Source organism: Malaclemys terrapin, chromosome 6, assembly GCF_027887155.1.
Source record: "Malaclemys terrapin pileata isolate rMalTer1 chromosome 6, rMalTer1.hap1, whole genome shotgun sequence".
Lineage (NCBI taxonomy): Eukaryota > Metazoa > Chordata > Testudines > Emydidae > Malaclemys > Malaclemys terrapin.
The window spans coordinates 81,321,465-81,344,324 of record NC_071510.1 but is presented as its reverse complement, the minus strand read 5'-3'; the positions used below and the strand labels follow the sequence as shown (position 1 = coordinate 81,344,324).

General features: G+C 42.1%; 1 protein-coding gene across 4 annotated transcripts in view; it reads right to left on the bottom strand.

Moving 5' to 3' along the window:
* EDIL3 (EGF like repeats and discoidin domains 3) overlaps positions 1–22,860 on the bottom strand; it is a 437,917-nt gene that overhangs the window by 311,396 nt on the left and 103,661 nt on the right. For 3 of the 4 annotated variants that reach the window (XM_054032539.1, XM_054032540.1, XM_054032543.1), the window contains exon 2: positions 14,552–14,680. The exons of the other annotated variant lie outside the window; for it this stretch is intronic. In XM_054032539.1, the coding sequence (XP_053888514.1) occupies positions 14,552–14,680 (129 nt within the window). The remainder of the gene's footprint in view (positions 1–14,551; positions 14,681–22,860) is intronic. 4 annotated transcript variants of the gene reach the window in all.

Here is a 22,860-nt window from a genome sequence, read left to right as displayed (position 1 = left end):
GGTCAAAACTTTGCTTTATACTAACAAGTTAAGTTGTGAGCAAGAGACAGACCCTGCTCACAGAATCTGGCAAGAATAAAGCTGATATTGCAGAAACACACATTCCTAAGTAGTGCTGGGCATAAGAATATACACGCAAACACAGTCCAGAAAGGTGGTACCAGAACAGCCCGATAAACACATTCCTCAAAGATAAACAGGAACACACTGACCCATCTTTAAGGATAAGGTCAGGAAGACAGCATGATAAATAGAGATGTTTTGATCGAACATACAGGTACAAGGCAATGTGTGGCGCTCTAATAGGTCAGAGCGTGGCACCCTGATACGTCAAGGGTGATACGTAACTTGTTTGTATTGGTGTATAAAGATGTATCTCGGAGGGAGTATCTTTGTCAGGCCTAGGGTATAGTAGAAAGTCCCGCCACTAACTAAGCTAGTCCATTGCAACAGGCATACATGTGTTAGTGTACCTGTAACCATTGACTGAGGGCATTAGGACCGTGCTTCATTGACAATAAACCTGACCAAGTTCCTTCGCTATGAACCGAGCCTCTGGATCTATTAGTCTGCACACCAGGATGCCTGATCATTGTATGATCTTCCCTGCTGAGGGCCTGTGCCCCTAGAATCTTTATTTCTCTGCCCTGACTGCAGACCAGAACCCTAAACTGTTTGGTGCCCTGCCCTGCCTGAGGGCCAGGGTTCCTTGATAGATTATTTATGGCTATTTGCCCAGACAGGTAGCTGCAGGTTAAAGCCCTGCCCAGATGGCCAAAGTTCCCTTATAGACTTCTAATTATAGACTGCTAATTACTGTCTGCCCCAGCCAGGAGGCTGTGGGCTAAAGACTGTTGTGCTTTGCCCTGCCCATGGGGCCAGAGCTTTCCCCTATAAGACTGTTACTTGCGGCCTGCCAGTAGTGAGGTGGAGTGGCCTCCTTCCCCACTCAAGTGTAAGGTACCACTAACAGACATACCCTAAGTCTACTAAAAGGCCCTTCCCCACCACAGACTGAATAGCAGTGATATGGGGGGGTGGGATAGCTCAGTGGTTTGAGCATTGGCCTGCTAAACCCAGGGTTTTGAGTTCAATCCTTGAGGGGGACCATTTAGGGTTCTGGGGCAAAAATCTGTCTGGGGATTGGTCCTGCTTTGAGCAGGGGGAGTTGGACTAGATGACCTCCTGAGGTCCCTTCCAACCCTGATATTCTATATTCTAGTATAACCACGTGGCACTACCTCCTCCCAGGGGGATTAGCAATGGTCCCTGATGAGGAATCTCTCTCAATGAAAAATGGACACACTCAAGAGAAACTTCATTCACCTCATGATCAGTGGTATTGAAGGCAGCTGATACATCCCAAAGAATCTAGATAGACATCTTCATTGGTTGACACACTGCTGGAACAGTTTTGCAGCAACCTTCTCAATGATTTTACCCAAAAATGGTAATTGGAGATCTGAGAACGATTGGAGGGTTTGTCAGCATCAAGAGATGGTTTCTTGAGCAAAGATGACATCTCTCTGTACCATCCAGGAAGGACGTGGATCCAACTCACAAGCCACAGCCCACACATCTGCCAGACAACAAGGTGTCAGAAGCTGAAACTCAAGCAGAGAAGATTCTGCTCTTGTCCCTTCAAAAACTGATTCTGCTATCACGAAGGCAGACAATTCTATATGCATCCAGATAATCCTGGGCCCAATACACCACGGTGTTCCTCCAGATTTACACCAGTGAAACTCCATTGAAACTATTTTCATGCAAGGTGTAACAGACACCTCATCCCTTTCCTCTCCAGTACAAACCCCTCAAAAATCAAGAACCACGGTGTGGTCAGCTACATCAGAAGGACTAATAACCACCTAACAGAGGGTATGTCTACGCTTTGACCTGGGGCTGTGATTCCCAGCTCAAGGAGATACACCCACATTAGCCCTCATTGAGCTAGCATGCTAAAAATAGATGGTAGCCATGGCAGCACAAGTGATGGAAGGGACTAGCTGCTCTGAGTATGTACCTAATATCACTAGTAAGCAAGCACTTGTGGCACATAGCCCATCCTGCTGCTTATGCTTCCGTGGCTACTTTCCATTTTTAGCATGCTAGCTTGACGAGAGTAAATGAGAGCTGGGAATTACACCTGCACCTCAAAGAGTAAACATACCCAGAATGTCTGGCTATGGGACCATATGATAGCCCAAAGGAATTTTTCATGTGGACACTGAAGTCCCACAGAACAATTTGTCTCAGTGATTTTATTGCCACTGTGAAAGGGAAACCTGATTAGCTCAATGGCATAGAGTAGTGGGAGCAGTTTAAAATTTGGTTCTGCTCTGAAATGATGTAAAATTGTAAAACAAAATCTTGTGGATCTTCAAATGTATTCTTGTGTTTATTCAGTCATTTCTGCTTATTTCATTGACAAATTTCTAATAGTATTGGTCAGAAAACGAAACAATAAATGTGAATTTTTTCTTTGTCAGAATTTTATTTTGACAGACATTTTCTGACTCACATCACTGTTCTTTACTCCTGTGAGTGCAGTCATCAATGCAACTGCTAAAGAAAGAGAGAGCATGAAAGCAAGCACTGGAATTTATATGCAAAGCCACCAAAGGCAACAGGACTGCACTGGTGTCACTGAGGGTTTAATTTAGTTTGCTGATGATTCATGAGAAGGAAAGACTGACTCATAGGTCCTAGGTTCAGTTTCCAGAAGGACAGTTGACAAAAATACAGGATTGTGTGTGTGTGTGTGTGTGTGTGTGTGTGTGTGTGTGTGGAAATGGAGTAAATTGACATGGAAATCTCTGAAATATGGTAACCTGGAATTTGATGCTTGACTTTTTTTTTAAATGAAATCACTTATCAGAACAGAATTGCATTTGAAAACTCGTTTGTTTTACTTCCAACACCTCCATCCTTCTTCCCCTACCCCCCAGATGATTTTCTGCCCTCTGCCCTCAAGCTTACATTATCTTTGTCATGCCATTAACAACTTCTCCCACTGATTTAACATGGGTGTCGGGGATTTTAAAATATTTTTTTCAGTAACAAGATAGATCCTAGCTCTGCACTGTTGAGAGCTGAAGCACAGGTAAATATATCATCATCAAGAGCTCTACAGCCTATTAGAATGCGGCTTTGGAGAATGTTCCCAGCTATACTCTGATATACCTGTTGCTCTTCCACCATCCCGCTCCCTAGCTCTTTATAACTTTTATTCTTTGCTTATGTGAGCATGCTCCTCATCCCATACAAACAGCTACTGAATACAAGATTATAAAATCAAAATTGAATAGTTTAAATCATACCTTTTCCAAGTGACTCAATCTGGACAACACCTCATTTATGGAACATCTTCTGACCATCCTACTGCACACTGAACTCTTTCACAAGTTTCTTTAACCTTTCATTATATATAGCTACGCTAACATTCATCACCTGCTCAGTTACAGTGTTGTTCCTTTCCCCCCCATTTATTCCTAGAATAATACACAACTTTCTCACTCCTCAAAATGTCTATGACAACTGAGATGCGTAGAGCTTGTTAAAAAGAAAAGGGAAGGCGGGGGGGAAATCTACATGATTGCTATCATTATTATTATTATTTTCAATAATTTGAAGCACTCAGGATGTGGTCATTTTGCTCCAGTGGAGTCCAAGTCTGCATCCCTTATTCATGTTGGCTGGAACATACGAGTTGCCCTACTGAATGATTTGCATTAGTAAGTTCATAGATTCCAAGGCCAGAGGGGGACCATTGTGATCATCTGATTTGATCTCCCATATAACTAGGGCCCTACCAAATTCACGGTCCATTTTGGTCAATTTCACAGTCATAGGATTTTAAAAATCATAAATTTCATGATTTTAGCTATTTAAATCTCAAATTTCACGGTATTGTAATTGTAGGGGTCCTGACCCAAAAAGGAATTGTGGGGGGGTTTGCAGTACTGCTACCCTTACTTCTGCGCTGCTGCAGGCGGTGGTGCTGTCTTCAGAGCTGAGCAGCTGGAGATCAGAGACTGCTGGCTGGGAGAGCCGCCACCAGCAGTAGTGGAGAAGTAAAGATGGCATGGTATCGTATTGCCACCTTTACTCCTGCGCTGCTGCCTGCAGAGTTAGGCCTTCAGTCAGCAGCTGCCACTCTCTGGCCGCCCAGCTCTGAAGGCAGCAGCGCAGAAGTAAGAGTGGCATGGTATAGTATTGCTGCCGTTACTTCTGTGCTGCTGCTGGCAGGGTGCTGCCTGCAGAGATGGGCACCTGGCCAACAGCCGCCACTCTCCGGTCACCCAGCTCTGAAGGTAGCACAGAAGTAAGGGTGGCAATACCATGACATCCTTAAAATAACCTTACAACCCCTGTGGAATTCCCTTTTGGGTCAGGACCACCAATTTGAGAAACATTGGTCTCCCCTGTGAAATCTGTATAGTATAGGGTGAAAGCACAGAAAAGCACAGATGTCATGGTCCATGACGTGTTTTTCCATGACCGTGAATTTGATAGGGCCCTATGTATAATGCAGGCCATAGAACTTCTCAAAAGTAATTCCTAGAGCAGATCTTTTAGAAAAAAATCCAATCTTGATTTAGAAATGGTCAGTGATAAATAATCCACCACGACTCACAGTAAATTGTTTCAGTGGTTAATTACCCTCACTGTCAAAAATTTATGGCTTATTTACACCTTATTCCCGTCATTGCAAGTGAAGGTTGCAGGTTCAAATACTTCATAAATAGGTTTCTTCTGCTCCCCATCCCAAAGCCCCAATTCCAAATAAATTAATATCTTAATTGGTCCCTCAGCTATGTATTGAAGCAGATGATCTCTCCCATGAAGACTTAAGAATATGTGGCTTCTGAGAAAATTACCCACGAGTTACTGAAATGACTACAAAATTCTCTAGACAGTTTATTCAGAAACTTCAGCCTAACCTGACATAGACATGCCCAAGTTAAGACAAGACAAGCCTGAACAAATAATTGCTGAAACAACTAACTACTGTGAATATGTTTATAGAAAATAAGGGAGGTAGAAACTAACAATTGTCGGCATGTTTATAATAAACAAGGTAGGCAGAAACAACCTGAACTGATAAATTTGCCTTATGCAATCTTCAAAGCAATTGGTCTTTACATGCAAGAAGTATATATGTTAGTAGCTAGGAAAGATGTATATAAACTGTGTGACATGAACTGGAATTGTGATATCACTCTGTACCGAACCTCCTTGCGTATTGGCCTGTCCAGCATGAGCGAAGAGCTGTTACTTGCCTAATAAAGTAACCTGAGTGACGAGCTGGAGTTGAACTGAATTTTTTTTTTTATCCCAGAGACCTGGACGAAGTGTTGTCCCAAAATTGGATAAGGTGTTCTGAATAAGCAGAAAAGGCATTGGAGGAAATCTCAGCATCACTGGTGCTGTGACTTGGATCCGTGTCTGGATTAGGTGACCCAGATCCACTTGTCTGGAACAGGTAACATAGGTTTTGTTATACGGAGATTTACTGGCGATACTCACAACCTGACATTTAAGCAATGGCATTATTAGATGGGTTTAAATTGAGATTTCTACTGCATTAGAGAAATGGGTTAAGTCCAAGGGAAGGCCCTTTGGATTCCCCAGGGAGGTTTTAGGGGGAAACTGGTCCAAGTAGAAAAGAAACTCCAGTAGGTTTGGATAAAAAGTGAAGAAACATAGGGCAGGTTTTCACTACCTGCCGGATCGGCGGGTACAGATCGATCTATCGGGGATCGATTTATCATGTCTTGTCTAGACGTGGATAAATTGATCCCTGAATATGCTCCCCGTCGACTCCGGAACTCCAGCTCGCGAGAAGCGGAAGCGGAGTCAATGGGGGAGTGGTAGCGGTCGACTCGCCGCCGTCCTCATGGCCAGGTAAGTCGGACTAAGATATGCCGACTTCAGTTACGCTATTCGCGTAGCTGAAGTTGTGTATCTTAGATCGACCCCCAGGGCAAAGAGACAACAAACAAACAAACAAACATGTTGTTACAGGGATTAATTTTGGGATTAGGAACCCTGTGTAAGGAAACTAGAGAGCAACGCTTTAAGTAAAGTGTAGAAGGAGAACTGTTAACTGAAAGAGAAACAAAAGAATTATATAAGGTGCATGCTGAGCAATCCAATGAATCTTTAGAAATCTATAGGGCCAATACATAAGGCAGTAGACGTGTTGATGGAATGAGGAGTGACAAAACTAATATCCTTGGTGTGTAATTTTCCCGCATGGTCAGTGGAAAAGCCAGCAGGTGGGTCAAAATTAACAATAGAAGTGTAAATGACAAAAATCTATGGCTCCTATAGTATCAGGTTATCCTGAAATGATTGCAAAATCTCTCCTAAAATAAAGTGGTTTTCAATACTGGCAATTAGTAATGGCTTCTGGATGTTGCCCCTGTTCCCAGAGTATCAGTATAGAACAGCGTTCATGTCGGGAGGAGTGCAGTATGTGTGGACCATGTTACATCTGGGGTACAAAGACTCGCCAATATTTTTCATGGACAGATGAAACCAAGACCTAAGGACCTTTCTGAGCCTGTGACTCATTCAGAATGATGTATTGGTGCAGTCCCCCACTGAGAAGGAACACAGTCAGGATCTGTCTGAGCCATTCCAGGGCTTGCAGCAGGCAAGGTTAAAGATTAACAGCAGAAAAGCACATTCAGTTCACAGAAAGGTTACATTCTTGAGGGCAACAACAGGTGAGGAAGGATGTAGTATTGATCATCATAGAGATAAATTAATTTCTAAATTACTAATCCCTCCTGATAAGCGAGCATTACAGCTATTTTGGGGGATCACCAGTTTTGGTAGGGGATTCTCACAATTTCACATGGAAGCTGCTAGTCCTTTGTATTGGTTCGTGAGACCCCCCCCACTGGGATTGGCAGGAAGAACACACTGAAGTAGTGGTAAAGCTGAATCAGCTTTTGGGGAGTGCTCCCGTGTTGGAAGGTCCAAATGAAGTAAACCGTTCTTTATGTATCCTGCAGTAACTCCGGTTGGCACAGGGGTGGAGGTTCACACAGAAATATGGAAATCAGGATCACTCAGTAGTATTTGCTTCCTGACTATTGCAAAGTGTGGAACCTCAATACATTTGATGAGAGAAAATTGTGTTGACTGTGTACTGGGCAATCATTAAAAACAAATCTCGGTCGGAGGACAGAAGCTGTTCATTGCTAGTTACCACACCTCCCTCAAGATACTGCGGGGGGAGGGGGGGGAGAGAGTATCAGCTGGACAAAGTTAGCGTTGGATTCTGGCAGGAAGAAAATGTGGAGGCAGCATAGCTAAAAGAACCAAAGGAATGGGTGGTAGGGATCTGCACAGAAGGAATGCCCCATGAATGAGAAGTTAGCTCAGCTAGCACTTGACAGCTAATCTTTAAAGAACTAAATGTTAACAAGATTAGAGAGGAGGAGACTTGGTATACAGATGGCAGTAGCCATTTTGTAAAGGGACAAAGGAAAGGAGGATAGGCAGCAGTGAAGCTGAAAGACGAAGTGACTGTAAATACTTTGCTGTATAACTGGGAATAAGTCAGCTCAGTATGCAGAACTAGCAGCTGTTGTTAGAGTACTGATGGGAAAAAAAAAGGATGCTGCTCTAAGCTTACTGTAGTCTTGGAGTTGGATGGGGTGTTCAGGGGAGCTGTGTTGATGCTGGCTTGGTGGGCTCAGAACATGTATTGTGCTATGGATGAAGGAGAAATCAAGTTCATTGCTACATGGATGATGGGATGGACTGCACCCTCAGCAAGTTCGCAGATGACACTAAGCTGGGAGGAGAGGTAGAAATGCTGGAGAAGAGGGATAGGGTCCAGAGTGACCTAGACAAATTGGAGGATTGGGCCAAAGAAATCTGATGAGGTTCAACAAGGACAAGTGCAGAGTCCTGCACTTAGGAAGGAAGAATTCCATGCACTGCTACAGGCTGGGGACCGACTGGCTAAGCAGCAGTTCTGCAGGAAAGGACCTGGGATTACAGTGGAAGAGAAGTTGGATATAAGTCAGCAGTGAGCCCTTGTTGCCAAGAAGGCCAATGACATATTGGGTTGAATTAGTAGGAGCATTGCCAGCAGATCAAGGGAAGTGATTATTCCCCTATATTCGGCACTGGTGAGGTCACACCTGGAGTATTGCGTCCAGTTTTGGTCCCCCCACTACAGAAGGGATGTGGACAAATTGGAGAGAGTCCAGCAGAGGGCAACGAAAATGATTAGAGGGCTGGGGCACATGACTTATGAGGAGAGGCTGAGGGAACTGGAGTTATTTAGTTTGCAGAAGAGAAGAGTGAGGGGGGATTTGATAGCCTTCAACTACCTGAAGGGGGATTCCAAAGAGGATGGAGCTCGGCTGTTTTCAGTGGTGGCAGATGACAGAACAAGAAGTAATGGTCTCAAGTTGCAGTGGGGGAGGTGTAGGTTGGATATTAGGAAACACTATTTCACTCGGAGGGTGGTGAAGCACTGGAATGGGTTACCTAGGGAGGTGGTGGACTCTCCATCCTTAGAGATTTTTAACGCCCGGCTTGACAAAGCCCTGGCTGGGATGATTTAGTTGGTGTTGGTCCTGCTTTGAGCAGCGGATAGGACTAGATGATCTCATGAGGTCTCTTCCAACCCTAATCTTCTATGATTCTATGACAAATGCTGGATAATATGACTAAACATTTTGAAAAAGAACAGATAGGTAAAAATCTGAGCACACAGAAAGAAAGGGCTATTCATAAAAGAAATGAGGAAGCAGATTTAGCAGCCAAAGACACAGTGGTAACCAGATCATCCTGTCTGTTGGACACTGGTTTAGAAGCCATTCCACTGGCAGCTGTCACCTGGGGCCAGCAGCAATCATTACAAGCTAAGCCAGAGCAACTGCAGAGCATCCTCAGAGTTAGGTCCACTATGAAAGCAAGTTCAAAGCCTGGGAATAAAGGTGGATTGCCAGGAGTTATTAATAAAGAAGGGACTCGTGTGTGTAAAGTCAGAAGATGGTTTAGTATGGGTAGTACAAAGGGATATGAGGAAGGATCTCTTAGGATGAGTACATGGATCAACTATGGGTGGTAACCCTAAATATGAAGCTACCCAGGAAAGACTGGCAAAAACAGGATGGTGGCTCAGGAATAGGATTTGAATGGGCATCTTAATTCCTATCTTCTTTGTGCTAGATATGATCCAGCAAAGAGAAAATGCAGAGGGGCACTCATTGAACAGGCTCTCAGGGGATCCTGGAAACTAAAGGATCCAAACTGATTAGATTGGAGAAGTACCCCTAACCCATCAAGGGGACAAATATGTACTAGTTGTAGTGACTCTCTCTCACATTGGGGGGGAGGCATTTCCAACTAAAAATAGGTCTCCATTGACAACAGCTAAACACCTGTTGTATAATTTATTCAGTTGGTGAGAGTTTCCTTAGGCAATTGATTCAGATAATGGTAGAAGATTTGTTGGATCAGTGGTTAATAAAGTATGAACATAAGAACGGCCATACTGAATCAGACCAAAGGTCCACTTAGCCCAGTATCCTATCCAATGCCAGGTGCCCCAGAGGGAATGAACAAAATAGGTAATCATCAAGTGATCTATCCCCCGTCACCCATTCCCAGCTTCTAGCAAACAGAGGCTAGGGACACCAGCACAGTGGTAGGCATTAATCAGAAATTCTGCATGGCTTATCATCCCAAAGCAGCGGTGCAAGTGGAAAGAATGAATTGAACCATTAAAACTAAATTCATGAAAGGAGTAAACATAACAGGTAGTAATTGGGATTAGTATGCATTAGAGCTAGAGAATGAAGATCCGTGGGGTTTTCCCCTTATGAGGCTTAATGGGGAGACCAATGATACTGTGGGAGAATATAATTAACCCTATACAAGGCCATATGGCTACAGTAGTTTTGTCAGAATCCTGGGTATAGGACTTGCAGAGCAGATTTTGCCATTGCAAAAAAAGAGTGCAGAAGACCCAAGTGTGGTTTGATGCCAAAGGGGACCCGACCAAACATCATGTAGGCTCCAAGTCATGATGCAGAATCAGGCCACATACCATCCATTCCTGAAGGCAAAGTAGCACAGCCCATACTTTCTGCTGGATCAACTTGGTCCTTTGGTGTGCTTATTGGAGTTGAGAAATAGAGGACAGAATTGGGTCAATGAGAGTCAGTTTACAGCCTACTAAGGTTGGTAAAGAAAGAAGCAAGAAATGGTTACTTGCAGCATATTTGGTACTAAATTTGTAATGCATTTAATTTAGGGGATAGAAGAAAAAGCAGGGGAAAGGGTTTAAATTTTTTAAACAGAACACTGATTTGGAAAAGGGAATTTATAATATTGGGGAAGAAAAACTGCAATTTGCAAGATTAGAAGGTCCTGGGCACCACATGAAATTAATAATAGGACTGTGCCAATCATAACTGCTATTCCCAGATGGACAGGGAGTTCTAGAGAATTAGTGTATGTTAACAGTATGGATACTATTGAGAATGGAACACATATACAACATTATCAGAGTGTTAAGTTGGCAACAAGGGATGGTGTAGAGAAAAACATCAATGTTGTCAAAGAACCTGGCATAGACGGTTCTATGAATGCTCAATACAAGGGAAGGCATCTACCTCAGAGGGAGGTTGGGCCCAACTACTCACCAAAGAGAAAATGAATGAGGTGATACAGTTCAGTGCAACTGTGTGTGCAGTGGGATAGCCCCACTTTTCAGTTAGGATAATGTCAAGTCAGGGGAACCTGGATAGGTTTTGCCTAAACCTCACCTCTCTGACTCAGACTGGGACCCAGGCCCTATGGCTAAATATAGGGATTGAGGAGAACAGGGAGGTGGCAGTTTTGAACAACACTGAATGGGAATCATTAGTGACTAATATTTTTGTGCCCATACCTCCCTTGTCCATTAAGATAAAGTAATAATGAGAAGCAGAGCTACTGGTGCGCATTAACTAACTGATAGCCGAGCAACAACAAATTGGGGACAGTACTATACAGGCTATGGAAACATCCAGGTGGGCCATACCAGTAGAGGGGAGCTTGCACGCCATGCTGTGTACTTAGTTGTTTTTATTTGAACTCTTATTAAGACTATTTTGGTCATAGGACTATGTTGCTGGATAATACAATTGAAAAAGCAAGCACAAAGAGAAATACGATGCGACTGAAACAAATGCTAACATAAGAGACAACAAAAAGGAGTAGAACGTGGGCTGACTGAGCTGACATAAGCAGGCCCAAGTTAAAACAAAACGAGCCTGAAAAAGTAACTGCTAAAACAACTAACTATAGTGGGTATGTTTATAGTACACAAAATTGGCAGAAACAACTTGAACTGATAAGTTTACCAAATGCAATCTGCAAAGAAGTATTTACGTGCAAGAAGTATAGATGTTAGTAGCCAGGAAAGATGTATATAAACTGTGTAATGTGAGACATGAATTAGAATTGTGGTATCACCAGGGCCGGCTCTAGGCACCAGCGTTCCAAGCATGTGCCTGGGGCGGCACTTCTCAAGGGGCAGCACTCCAGCCCTTTGGGGCGGCTATTTTCAAAGGGTGGCACCCTGGTTTTTTGTTTTAGTTTTTTTTCTTTTTTTTGCTTCAGCTCTGGCTTATTTTATTTTTTATTTTTTTGCTTGGGGCGGCAAAAAACCTGGAGCCGGCCCTGGGTATCACCCTGTACCTAAACCCCCTGCATCTGTGCCTGGCTAGCAAGGAGACACAGCTGTTACATGCCTAATAAAGTAACCAAAGTGACGAGCTGTTGTCTGAGGGTTTTTCAGATCCCAGCAAACTGGATGAAGTGTTCTCCCAGAACTGAACAAGGTGTTCTGGGTAAGCAGAGTGGAAAAGTGGGGAAATCCCAACACAACTCAGCCAACTTCATTATAACATGTGAACAACAAAATAACAATTTGCCTTACTGCCTTCATGAACGCAGTATAATTGTACAGGACAAAAAAAAATATTAAATGTCAACTGCACTAATGTATTGTAGTCTAGCTAGTGTATAAATAATACAAGATAATAATTACTTGAATTAAAAAAGGTTTTCTACCAATCACTATCTCTGGATTTCAAATTTAAAACTTAGCATTATTTCTGCATTTGCAATGTGATTATTCCATCTTCCCAAATGCTTTACTTGTTTGTACTTTATTTTACCTACTAAATGTGGACCTTATAGAACTGTTTAAAGTTCTCAGTAAAAAAAATAATTGTAAGTTCTACTTCACATTATTACAATATGCTTTCATCTCAGATTCACTCACAATTGGCTTCTTCCCAGTTCTGTACAACACAATTTCCTACACAATAAGTCTGTAAATTTACTGCTAAAAACCTATGCCACGGCTATTCTAGGGTTGCATAAGCTATTGCTAAATGAGCTAAATTCTGCCCAGGCCAGCAGAGATCTATTAGTGAGGAAAGGGGAGGGTAAGTGGTCCGGGAGCCTCTTTCTACCCCTTGTTCACCTGTGCACAGAGCCAGAAAAAGGCTATTACTTGTACTCCTCGAGTGCTAGGGGACAGCCAACTATCATATCTGATGACATTTCATAGCCAAAGGAAAGCACATAACACAGGAAAGCATGGCCAGGGGCCCACTCTGGATGCAACAGTATTAGTGCCTGGCAGGAGATGCTGTGTGGAGAGAGGACTGTTATATCTTTTCAAGGCAATAGTAAATGTCACCGCATCAACAAGCAAAATGGAACAAAATAGGTTACAGGTGTTTTCTTTAGTGCCATAAAATCTGCAATCTCAATATGTTGATGAACAACCCTAAAATTGGATGATATTAGAACATTAATATTCAGCAGTAGAATAATTAGTCTCATAAGCTTGTTAAGGAAATATAGGTAAAGGAGGTATTAAAAGACTTTAGAACATTACTCCTGAAGAATAACTAGAAACTAAATAACATTAAACTGACTTCAACAGTTACCTAATATATCTAATAAATACATAAGACATTCAGGCTCAAACCAGGCAGCAGAGAAATTTCCTGGGAAGTTCCACCAGGAAGTGGTATCTTAAACATATATCCACTGATCTGCAGCCCAAGTCCTGTCTGCCAAGGGGCCCAGAGCCAAATAGAATGTAAAGCCACAAAACCATGTGCAGGTCCTCACTACTAACGAAGAGTGGGTCCAAGAGAAATAGGAGGTTGGGATTTGGGTGGCAGTGAGGTGCAGGCCCAGCCACTGTGTTTGAATGTAGCACGTTACAGTGTTATGTGATACATGTGTGATGTGTAACACCCTCATAATGCCACACTGTAATCAAACATAAATCAGTCATCAGTAGGAAGGCAAATCATGTGAAAGAACAAACATCAAGAGAACTGGGACCACCATAGAGTCACAGCCTAAAGAAACAGCAGCAGGACTTCTGGTCCTCTGATATGAGGGGAGAAAAGACCATCCTCATCTCCACTATAAGTCAACACTCCTGATAATCACCTCTTCTATCCTTCCTTAGAATCTCCTACCTCTCTAATCCAACACTGATGACACATACACATACATTTGTGTACTGAGCTCTCTATTTCATAGATATCAGTTCCACTCCTTTTTTGTTCTTTAATTCTCTTTCATTCATCTATTTGCATGTCATAGATCACTGTTAAAGGCAGAAGAAAGGTACCCTAAGTAACTGGTTGCATCTGATGATTATATAGGATAGTCAGTTCCTTTCTATTTGTGTTTCAGAGTAAGTTATAAACTCGACCTCCACCAACCCAGGTTCAAAACTTTTCCAATTCAGTCTGAGATAATGGAATTTGTAGCTATGTGTCTCTACCCAACTCTACCATCTTCCTGTGTCCCCCTTCACCACAAACAATCTTCTGATAGGACACTGAAGACTGGTTCATTAGACCCATCAGTATAATTTTCAGTCACTCAGATGCATCCATGTATTGCAAATCATCACACCACTACACACTTCTAATTTGTTCTTGTATCATAGTTAATTATTATACCCAAACCAACTGGTCTGTTACTGTGAAATGCAAACAAATGCTAAATAGGCCTTATTCTGATTTCTCAGATGCGGATTTTATATCCACATTACTCAGTTGTAGTCACTCTTGATTTACAAAAGCGCAAATTCAGAATCAGGCCACATTGGCTTATCAAGCAATTGAGCTTTGCAGCCCTCATTAAAATAAATAAAATCACTGAAATTAGCAGCAGGGTATTTGAACGAATCAGATTGTGGTGACCTTTACAAGCTAGGTAAAATTTCTGGCAAACTGACAATGTCTCTAAAATAAAACACTGAACTTTACTGAGTAGTTTTTCTTTTCAGATATAATTTAGAGATAATTAGGGAACAAAAACAATCAAAGAAAATATGAATTCAGATACCACAAACATTAGACACAAGGATAAGGCACCAATAAAGAACAAGGCAATGACAAAATGCAAAGGACACACCACTATTTGGATAATCATAGACTAATGGGATACGTAGACAGTTATTGCCATTTTTTATGTTTGCACTTACCAACCTCCACAACACTAGAACAGTTGGGGTCTGTGAAGCCACTGGGACATTCACATGAAAAGAAGTCATCAGCCAACCCAGATAAACAGATGCCACCGTTTTCACAGGGGTTGGAATCACACACATCTCCTGTGAATTAAAGAAAAAGATGCTCAGTCTTTCATACAGTCTCCCCATAACCCCTTAGGTGATAACTTTAGTACAGCTAGATTATTGACTACCAAGAATAGACCAGCACAATGGCTCCAGATTCCTTTGAAAACCAAACACCTTCAGACCTACAATTCTACCACAGGCTCAATTTTACATTCATTTACAGAGACTCACATTTGTCCCAAGATTTTAATTTTGTACATAGAAGCTTTTACCAACAATAAAGACAAATAGGTTTTCATTAAAAACAAACAAACAAACAAAAAAACACTTCATAAGAAACTGTCTTGATACAGTCAGACATTACCTTGCAGTTTCAACACAAACCTTGAATCACTGAAAACAAAAATCTGATAATAATCAACAAAAGTGAAAGTAATTTATGTGGTTGAAAAGACCCTGCCCATTCCCACTTTCTCTTTGAAGCCACTGAGTGTACATCATCGCTGCAGAATTAACTCAAACTCTTCCTTGGGTGTTGCATTTACCTGGCTCCACTCCCCACACACAACTATCCCATGAAGTTTAGTGGCGTTTTCAATCCTGGCTAGCTGGCTTATCTGGGGATATAGGCTAAAACGAGGTCAAGGTTTTCCCATGAGCTGGCAACCTGCCCACTTTGCAGTGAGAATGTAGGCTAAACTACTCAACTTCTGATAGTCTCATAGACTCATAGACATTAAGGTCAGAAGGGACCATTATGATCATCTGGTCTGACCCCCTGCATGCTGCAGGCCGCAAGACCCTTCCCTGGACTCTACCGTTGAAGTCCCCAATCCTGTGTTTTAGTGACTTCAATCGGCTGAGACCCTCCTGCTAGTGATCCCTGCCCCATGCTGCGGAGGAAGGCGAAAAACCTCCAGAGGCTCAGCCAATCTACCCTGGAGGAAAATTCCTTCCCGACCCCAAATATGGCGATCAGTAATACCCCGAGCATATAGGCAAGAGTCTCTAGCCTGACCCTTGTTGGCCATTATGCTGTTCATGTACCATTGCTTGGTTTTCCTTGGCTACTATGTTTTATCATTAAACCATTCCCTCCATAAACTTATCCAACTTAATCTTAAAACCAGACAGGTCCGTCGCCCCCACCGTTTCCCTCGGAAGGCCGTTCCAATATTTCACCCCTCTGATGGTCAGAAACCTTCGTCTAATTTCAAGCCTAAACTTCCCCCCGGCCAGTTTGTATCCATTCGTTCTCGTGTCCACATTAGTACTAAACTGGAATAATTCCTCTCCCTCCCTTGTATTAACCCCTCTGATATATTTAAAGATAGCAATCATATCCCCCCTCAGCCTTCGCTTTGTCAGACTAAACAACCCAAGCTCCTCTAATCTCTTTTCATACGACAGGTTTTCCATTCCTCTGATCATCTTAGTCGCCCTTCTCTGCACCCGTTCCAGTTTGAGTTCATCTTTTTTAAACATTGGAGACCAGAACTGCACACAGTACTCCAAATGAGGTCTCACCAGCGCCTTATACAATGGAAGCAGGACCTCCCTATCTCTACTAGATATACCTCGCCTAATACATCCCAAGACCGCATTGGCTTTTTTCACCGCCACGTCACATTGCCGACTCATAGTCATCCTGCGGTCCACAAGGACCCCTAGGTCCTTCTCCTCTTCCGTTACTTCTAACCAATGCGTCCCCATCTTGTAACTAAAATTGTTATTATTCGTCCCCAAGTGCATCACCTTACACTTTTTACTATTAAATTTCATCCTATTTCTGATACTCCAATTCACAAGCTCATTCAAGTCTCCCTGCAGGATATCCCTATCCTCCTCAGAGTTTGCAACTCCTCCCACCTTCGTATCATCCGCAAACTTTATCAGCCCACTCTTGCAATCGGTCCCGAGGTCAGTTATAAATAGATTAAATAAGATGGGTCCCAAAACCGAACCTTGAGGCACTCCACTAGTAACCTCCCTCCAACCCGACAATTCACCCTTTAATACGACCCTCTGCATTCTCCCCATTAACCAATTCCCTATCCACCTTTGGATTTTCATATCGATCCCCATGTTTTTCATTTTAACCAATAGTTCCTCATGGGGTACTGTATCAAACGCTTTACTGAAATCCAGGTATATTAGGTCCACCGCATTTCCCTTATCTAATAAGTCCGTTACTTTCTCAAAGAAGGAGATCAGATTCGTTTGGCACGATCTGCCCTTCGTAAAACCATGCTGTAATTTATCGCATTTGCCATTAACTTCAAGGTCCTCAACTAGTTTCTCTTTCTCCTCCATTGCTTTCCCACAATTCCCCCTTTATTCCCCAGAGGACAAACAAGTTGTCCCAAAATTCACTGGGAAAGAGTTGTAATGTGGTTAATTTGACTGCATTACAAAGAACCATGGGATATGCCTAGTGACACTGTGGTGGGATGGGTTTCCACTCTCATCAGGGAGGGGTTAAAGTGTTCATTTGGGCACAATGAGCCCCAATCCAGTGCACCTGTGAGGCCAGTCAAACCTTGAGAGGGGCGACTCCTTTAAAGGAAGGATCAAAACCCAGTGCACAGTGGCACTCAGAGGGAAGCAGAGCTAGAGCTCCTTAGCCACACAGCACCAGAACATGCTCACCAGGAAAGCTGAGGAAGGGCTATACTGCCTGGACCCTTTGGAAAGGTAAAGGGATTGTTTTTATTTTGTCTGTCTTTTTCTAGTGCCCAGCGTGCTCAACCTGGTCCTCTTGGACATACGGAGGATTAGGAACCTAGCTCCCCGTCATAAAGACTGTTTAGTTTTTGCCTTCCAGAGAATTGTGGGGTAAGCTTGGACTGTTTTGTGAGCTGCAGGATTATTTTGTTGCCTTTTTTGTTTTGGACTGTTGTTGTGGCCAGAAGGGAGATCCACTGTCCTAAGACTTGCAGATGGAAGGTCACACCCCACACTTCAAACTGGTGCTCCAGTGACATCTACATATAGGGAGGGATGTCTGAAATGAGAGAGGTGCCCCCTGTCATCCCAAGGAGGCACCCTAAAGATACAACCTAGGGAAGACACACATGGATGGTCACAGCGCTGGTGAGGATATCGTAACTCGTGTATGGATTTATGCCCAGACTAGGCTAACCCAGATACAAATTACTTGCGTTAACATTGCAGTGAAGACATACCCTCAACTGGGTCTCCTGGCTGAAGAGTCTGTGCCTTTTTCTTCTGACCTCACTTTGCATCAGACTGCTTTGTTCATAGCATCTGAGGGAGTTAGTTCCACGTAGTGGAGATGAGACGAGAGAATGTGTCCAGAGCTGTTTGGACTGGACTATAAAAGTTTGTTCAATTTTAACAATCTAAAGCTATGTTAGTATCATAGGCAAGTAAAAGTATGTGCGCCATGGATTTATAACTTGGCAGCATCACTGTGCAATGTTCTATCACTTTAAGACACTTCAGATTTATACTGTATACTTGGAGCCTGCTACAGAGCCCATGGAAGTCAATGGGAGTCTTACCATTGATATTAATGGACTTTGGATTGTGCACTTGATCTCCATCATATATAACCCCATGTCACCAGGGACAGGTATATCTAGATTCCAGGAAAAAATGGTATCAGCTACTGGCATATTCCAGGGCCCATTGTTATGGAAATACTCCCTCTGACCTCTCGGGTCTGACCCAGAGTCCCGTGCTGTCAATTTGTTGCTCAGATAGTAAACTGCATATTGAGTTGCTGATTTCTTATGCTCTTCCCCACCGTGCAAAATAGGTCCATGAGAATAAAAATGTATTTTGATTTTATGTTAATGTCTGGCCTTATAAGCCACAGAAGCACAGTTCACTTAGTTTAGTTTCAGAACTCCAGAACTGAATTTCCTTGTATTTTATGTTTGAATGGGTCATGTTGTAATAGTGCTAATTTGCACTTCAAACATTTTTAGTTTCTATTCCATGCTATGGAATTCTATATGCCAATCAAAACTTGTTACTCATGCATGTGAATTCACAAATCTGAAAGGAATGCTCAGTTGTTATACACACAACATTACACACACACACATAATTACACGATTGTTCTCAGACAGGTGATCAATGGATAATTTTACCATTCATATTTTAGTGTGGTTAATAATATACTTCAAAACTACCAACAAGTATTTGTATAATATTTTGCTAATCTCAACTAAAATAAAACAAATCTCTCCGGGGATTCTTTTAATTGTTTTTAAAGATTAAATAGAGGGGCATTCTACAATTTATAATTTGAGTTTTCTGTTTGTTTTGTTTTTTGGGTTGGTTGGCTGCTTGCTTTTTTAATTAAAGAGATGTTGTTTTTGCATCTAATATTTGTTCAAAGAGTACCAAGGGAAACTTACTTGTCTGTATCAGTGGAATGAAAGATTAGGCGCAGTCATATGCACTGAAATAGATCTTGAAGCCCAGGAAGATGTTCCCAGAGGGGCCATTACAGACGAGTCAATGTCTGAACTGCCTACACAGGCAAACTCGCAGATGAAAGACTAACATTATCAAATGGGGCTACTCTAATGACACAAATATATGCAAGTGAAGTGCAGACCATGGAGCACCTGCTTGTTTGCTGACTCGTTGGGGAGGCCTGTATGAAGGAGAACCTTGTTACAGCAACAGAAAGAGCCATCATTTGTGCATGGTTCTGGAAAAACATCTAGTTTGTGACAAGGACACAAGTAGTAGTAGTGAGTACTAACCAATGTGGATTCTGTTATACATTATTAATCACATATGCATGGTTGTGGTATTGATGGGGGAAATTCAAATACTTTTTAAAAATAATTTTTGACAAATTAGCCTTAAGATCAGTATCTAGTCGGAGAATTCCAAATTAAAAGAATAATCACATGTAAAAATTTCACTTTTTAGTAGTTTAAAAGCTTTCCTTTATTGAATTCTGTATTTCTAATGCAAAAACCCAAGTTGACTTTTGAGTATGCCAAGTTTAAATTGGTCTCATGGAATAGGCCATTCTTAGACTTGACATGTGTACGTCTGCTCCCTGGTAACTCTATATCCTGCCAATTGTACATCGAGGAGAGAGGTAATTGGCTCAAAGAGAGAGATGATGATATGCCCTTCCATTTTTTAAAGCATCTGTTTTAAATTCCTCCTGAGGGTTGTCTGTTTATTTGGGGAGCAAAGAATGCTAGATCTTGACCACATGGGGCTCATTTAGGCATTTCTGCAGTGAAGATAGGGTGGTATGGGCCCAATTAATACCACCATGGGAAGAGGATGCTTTGAGAAGTGTATTCCCTACAATGCTATTAATTAATTTGGAGGAGAAACACTGATTGAACAAACAGTGTGGAAGTTCACAGTAACATTAAAAGGGACCTTTGGATTTAGATATTTCCTGTTTTTTTGTGCTGTTCTGATCTCTAACAACACAAGCCAACAAACCAGAAAGTCTTCATGGGATTAAAGGGAGCAAGCACTTAGTGCCGAATTCTGCTCCCATTAAGTCAAAGGGAGCTTTGACATGGACTTCAATGGGAGCAGGATGCATGCCTAGATTTTCCATTTTTAGCCATTACTTGACATCTTACACAGTCTGTTCGTAGTGTATAATTATCCAAAGGATGGCATGTGATGTCTCTACCGTATGGTTATCATAATCATTTCAAAATGTACCTACATATAATATTTAAAGACTTATGTAGCTATACATGAAATTATGTTCTCAAAGCCTGGGAGTTAAGGTAGGTAAACAGCTGACCTGTTTCAGACCTGTTCCTTCCAGGAAGGGGGTAATAAACATTTCTCTCTTTAGATGGGTGTTGTGCAGAGGTGAAAGTAAGTCCAGTGACTTACCGGTACGCTGGGGCCAGCTCTGGCCCCCGGAAGGGGCGGGGCCTAGGGCAGAAGGGGCATGGCTGAGGGAGTCAAAGCCAGCCCCAGCCCACTCTGTAAGGTAAGTGGTGTCCCCTCCCCCCCCCACCGGAGTAACAGCAGCAGCCCGGGGCTCTGGGGGCAATTTAAAGGGCCTGGGGCTCCAGCCCCTGCTTGGAGCCCCAGGCTCTTTAAATTGCCCCCTGGGGAAGCCGGGCCTGGTAGGGCAAACTGGCTCTTGCTGGTATGCTGTACTGGGGCGTACCGGCTTACTTTCACCTGTGGTGTTGTGTATTGTCTGCATTACAATGTATGTGTCTATTTGCACATTGAGACAAAATGCTAATCAGAAGATTGTGAAAATGTAGAGAGTAAATTTAGAGGAATAAATAAGACAGCAGAAGGGGATTCTCTTTATGAGTAAAGAATACGGATTATTGGAATATATCTGGGGGACAGAGCTACCCCTCCCTGCATCTTTCCACTGAGGAGGCAAGAGAACAACGTGACTTTTCTCATGTACAGAAGACCACAGCCAAGTCTGGCTGTAATACGAAGGAAGGATTTTGGTTGAGCTTTTCCTCTATAAGACATGATAGTGACTAGTTAAGTAAGTCTAGGTTCTAGAACATGTTTTGTGTTTTTATTTTATATGTAATCATTTTGTTTTCAATCCTTCTACTTGCTTTCTCTAAAATCTCTACTCTTCGTAAGATAAACTTTTGCTAGTTTTCACTATAAATATAAACTAAATTCTGTGGGTTAAGCAGAGCTGTGAGCTAAAGAGAAACTGGTAAGCTGGGCCGACTGTTCCTTTGGGTGCAGTGAATCTGTGAACTGCAAAGGTCCAGTGGAACAGGGGCAGTACACTCAGAGGGGAGTGTGCTGAACACTCTTAATAATTGCTTGCTAGGATCATCTGGATAGATATCAAATCAGTTCCCTGCCATTGCAGTGGCCTTGGGCATTGGTACCCAGGTCCCCCCCGTTTTCTGCCTGAGAGCTGTAATTTTTTAGTTTAATTTGACTAGGTTATTTGACTCAGTGCTGGGGTAACTGGTGGGATTTAGTGGCCTATGACGTGCAGGAGGTCAGATCAGAAGATCTGATGGTCCCTTCTGGCCTTAAACTCCATGACTATAACTATGACTCTTCAAGAGTAGTGGCGCTGGAATGCCAGTGAGCACTGCCTGGGAGCTCTCAAAGAATTTTAGAGAATCAGCCAACATTCCTCCTTTGGGCCCTGGTTGCTAGACATCTGGTTCTAATGTATCTTTATGGGTAAAACTTAGCCCTTAGTTATTTGTTCCCTGGTGCAATTACACAGTCACATACCTTTGGCTCTGTTATTCATTATTGTTTTAGTGACACTTTGCTTAGGCTCTAGCAGGCTAATTTGGATAAATCTGTCATGTTTTATTGTTGCTGTAAATTTGTAAGTGGTGGGCTATAAACCCAGTCTCAGTTATTAGTATGAATCTGTGGGGCGGCTGCAGCAATGCAAGAACTAATGACACAAACCAAAACAGAGTCCCATCAAAAGCCTTGCTATACTGACTAACTCATACAAAACAGCAGAGGACCAAAGAGGGAAAATGTATTATAGCAACTTTGAACTGCAATGATTAAAATTGGAATTTGGCATGACATCCTACACAATGTAGTCAGGGAAATGAGCAAACTCAGACACAAGTGAGCAATAACTCTACTTAAGACTAGAAATAAAGTTCATGCAAATTTGCATACTCAAATTAGTGAATCTTGCTTAAGATGTTAGCCCCGTATGACTTACTGCCTGTGAAATTGTGCAGAATAAAATAAATGTCACTTTTGAATCAACAATATGCCTCAATTTACATTTATGCCACTTCAGAGGTCATTTATGTTGAAATATTGAAATCTAATTTGTTATACATTTTGATACATAGATTTTGATTTAAAAGGCTCTGTTCTCAATAAGAGAGGCTTACTCGGGTTTACAGTTTGTTCTGACATAACTGATGATGGGATTTGTTACCATATAAGTACTGTCTGGTTTGCATATTATTTAACTTTTAATACAGCCCTACAGTTTTAGGATATAATTCTGCAGTCAGGATGAGAAAGGGAGAGAAAGAACTATAATCATAAGGCAAATTCTCCTAGTACTGTGCATTTAGATGAAGATGTGACATTACCTATCTATTTGTGCAACCACAATGACTTCCAATACATTCTTTTTAATAAACACAGCATAAAAAATTGGTTTGCTGTTTACAAAATACAAATGACACTTAATCTTTTATGCTTGTTGTAATTTGCAACCAGAAATGCCTCTTAAAAAAAAAAGTGTG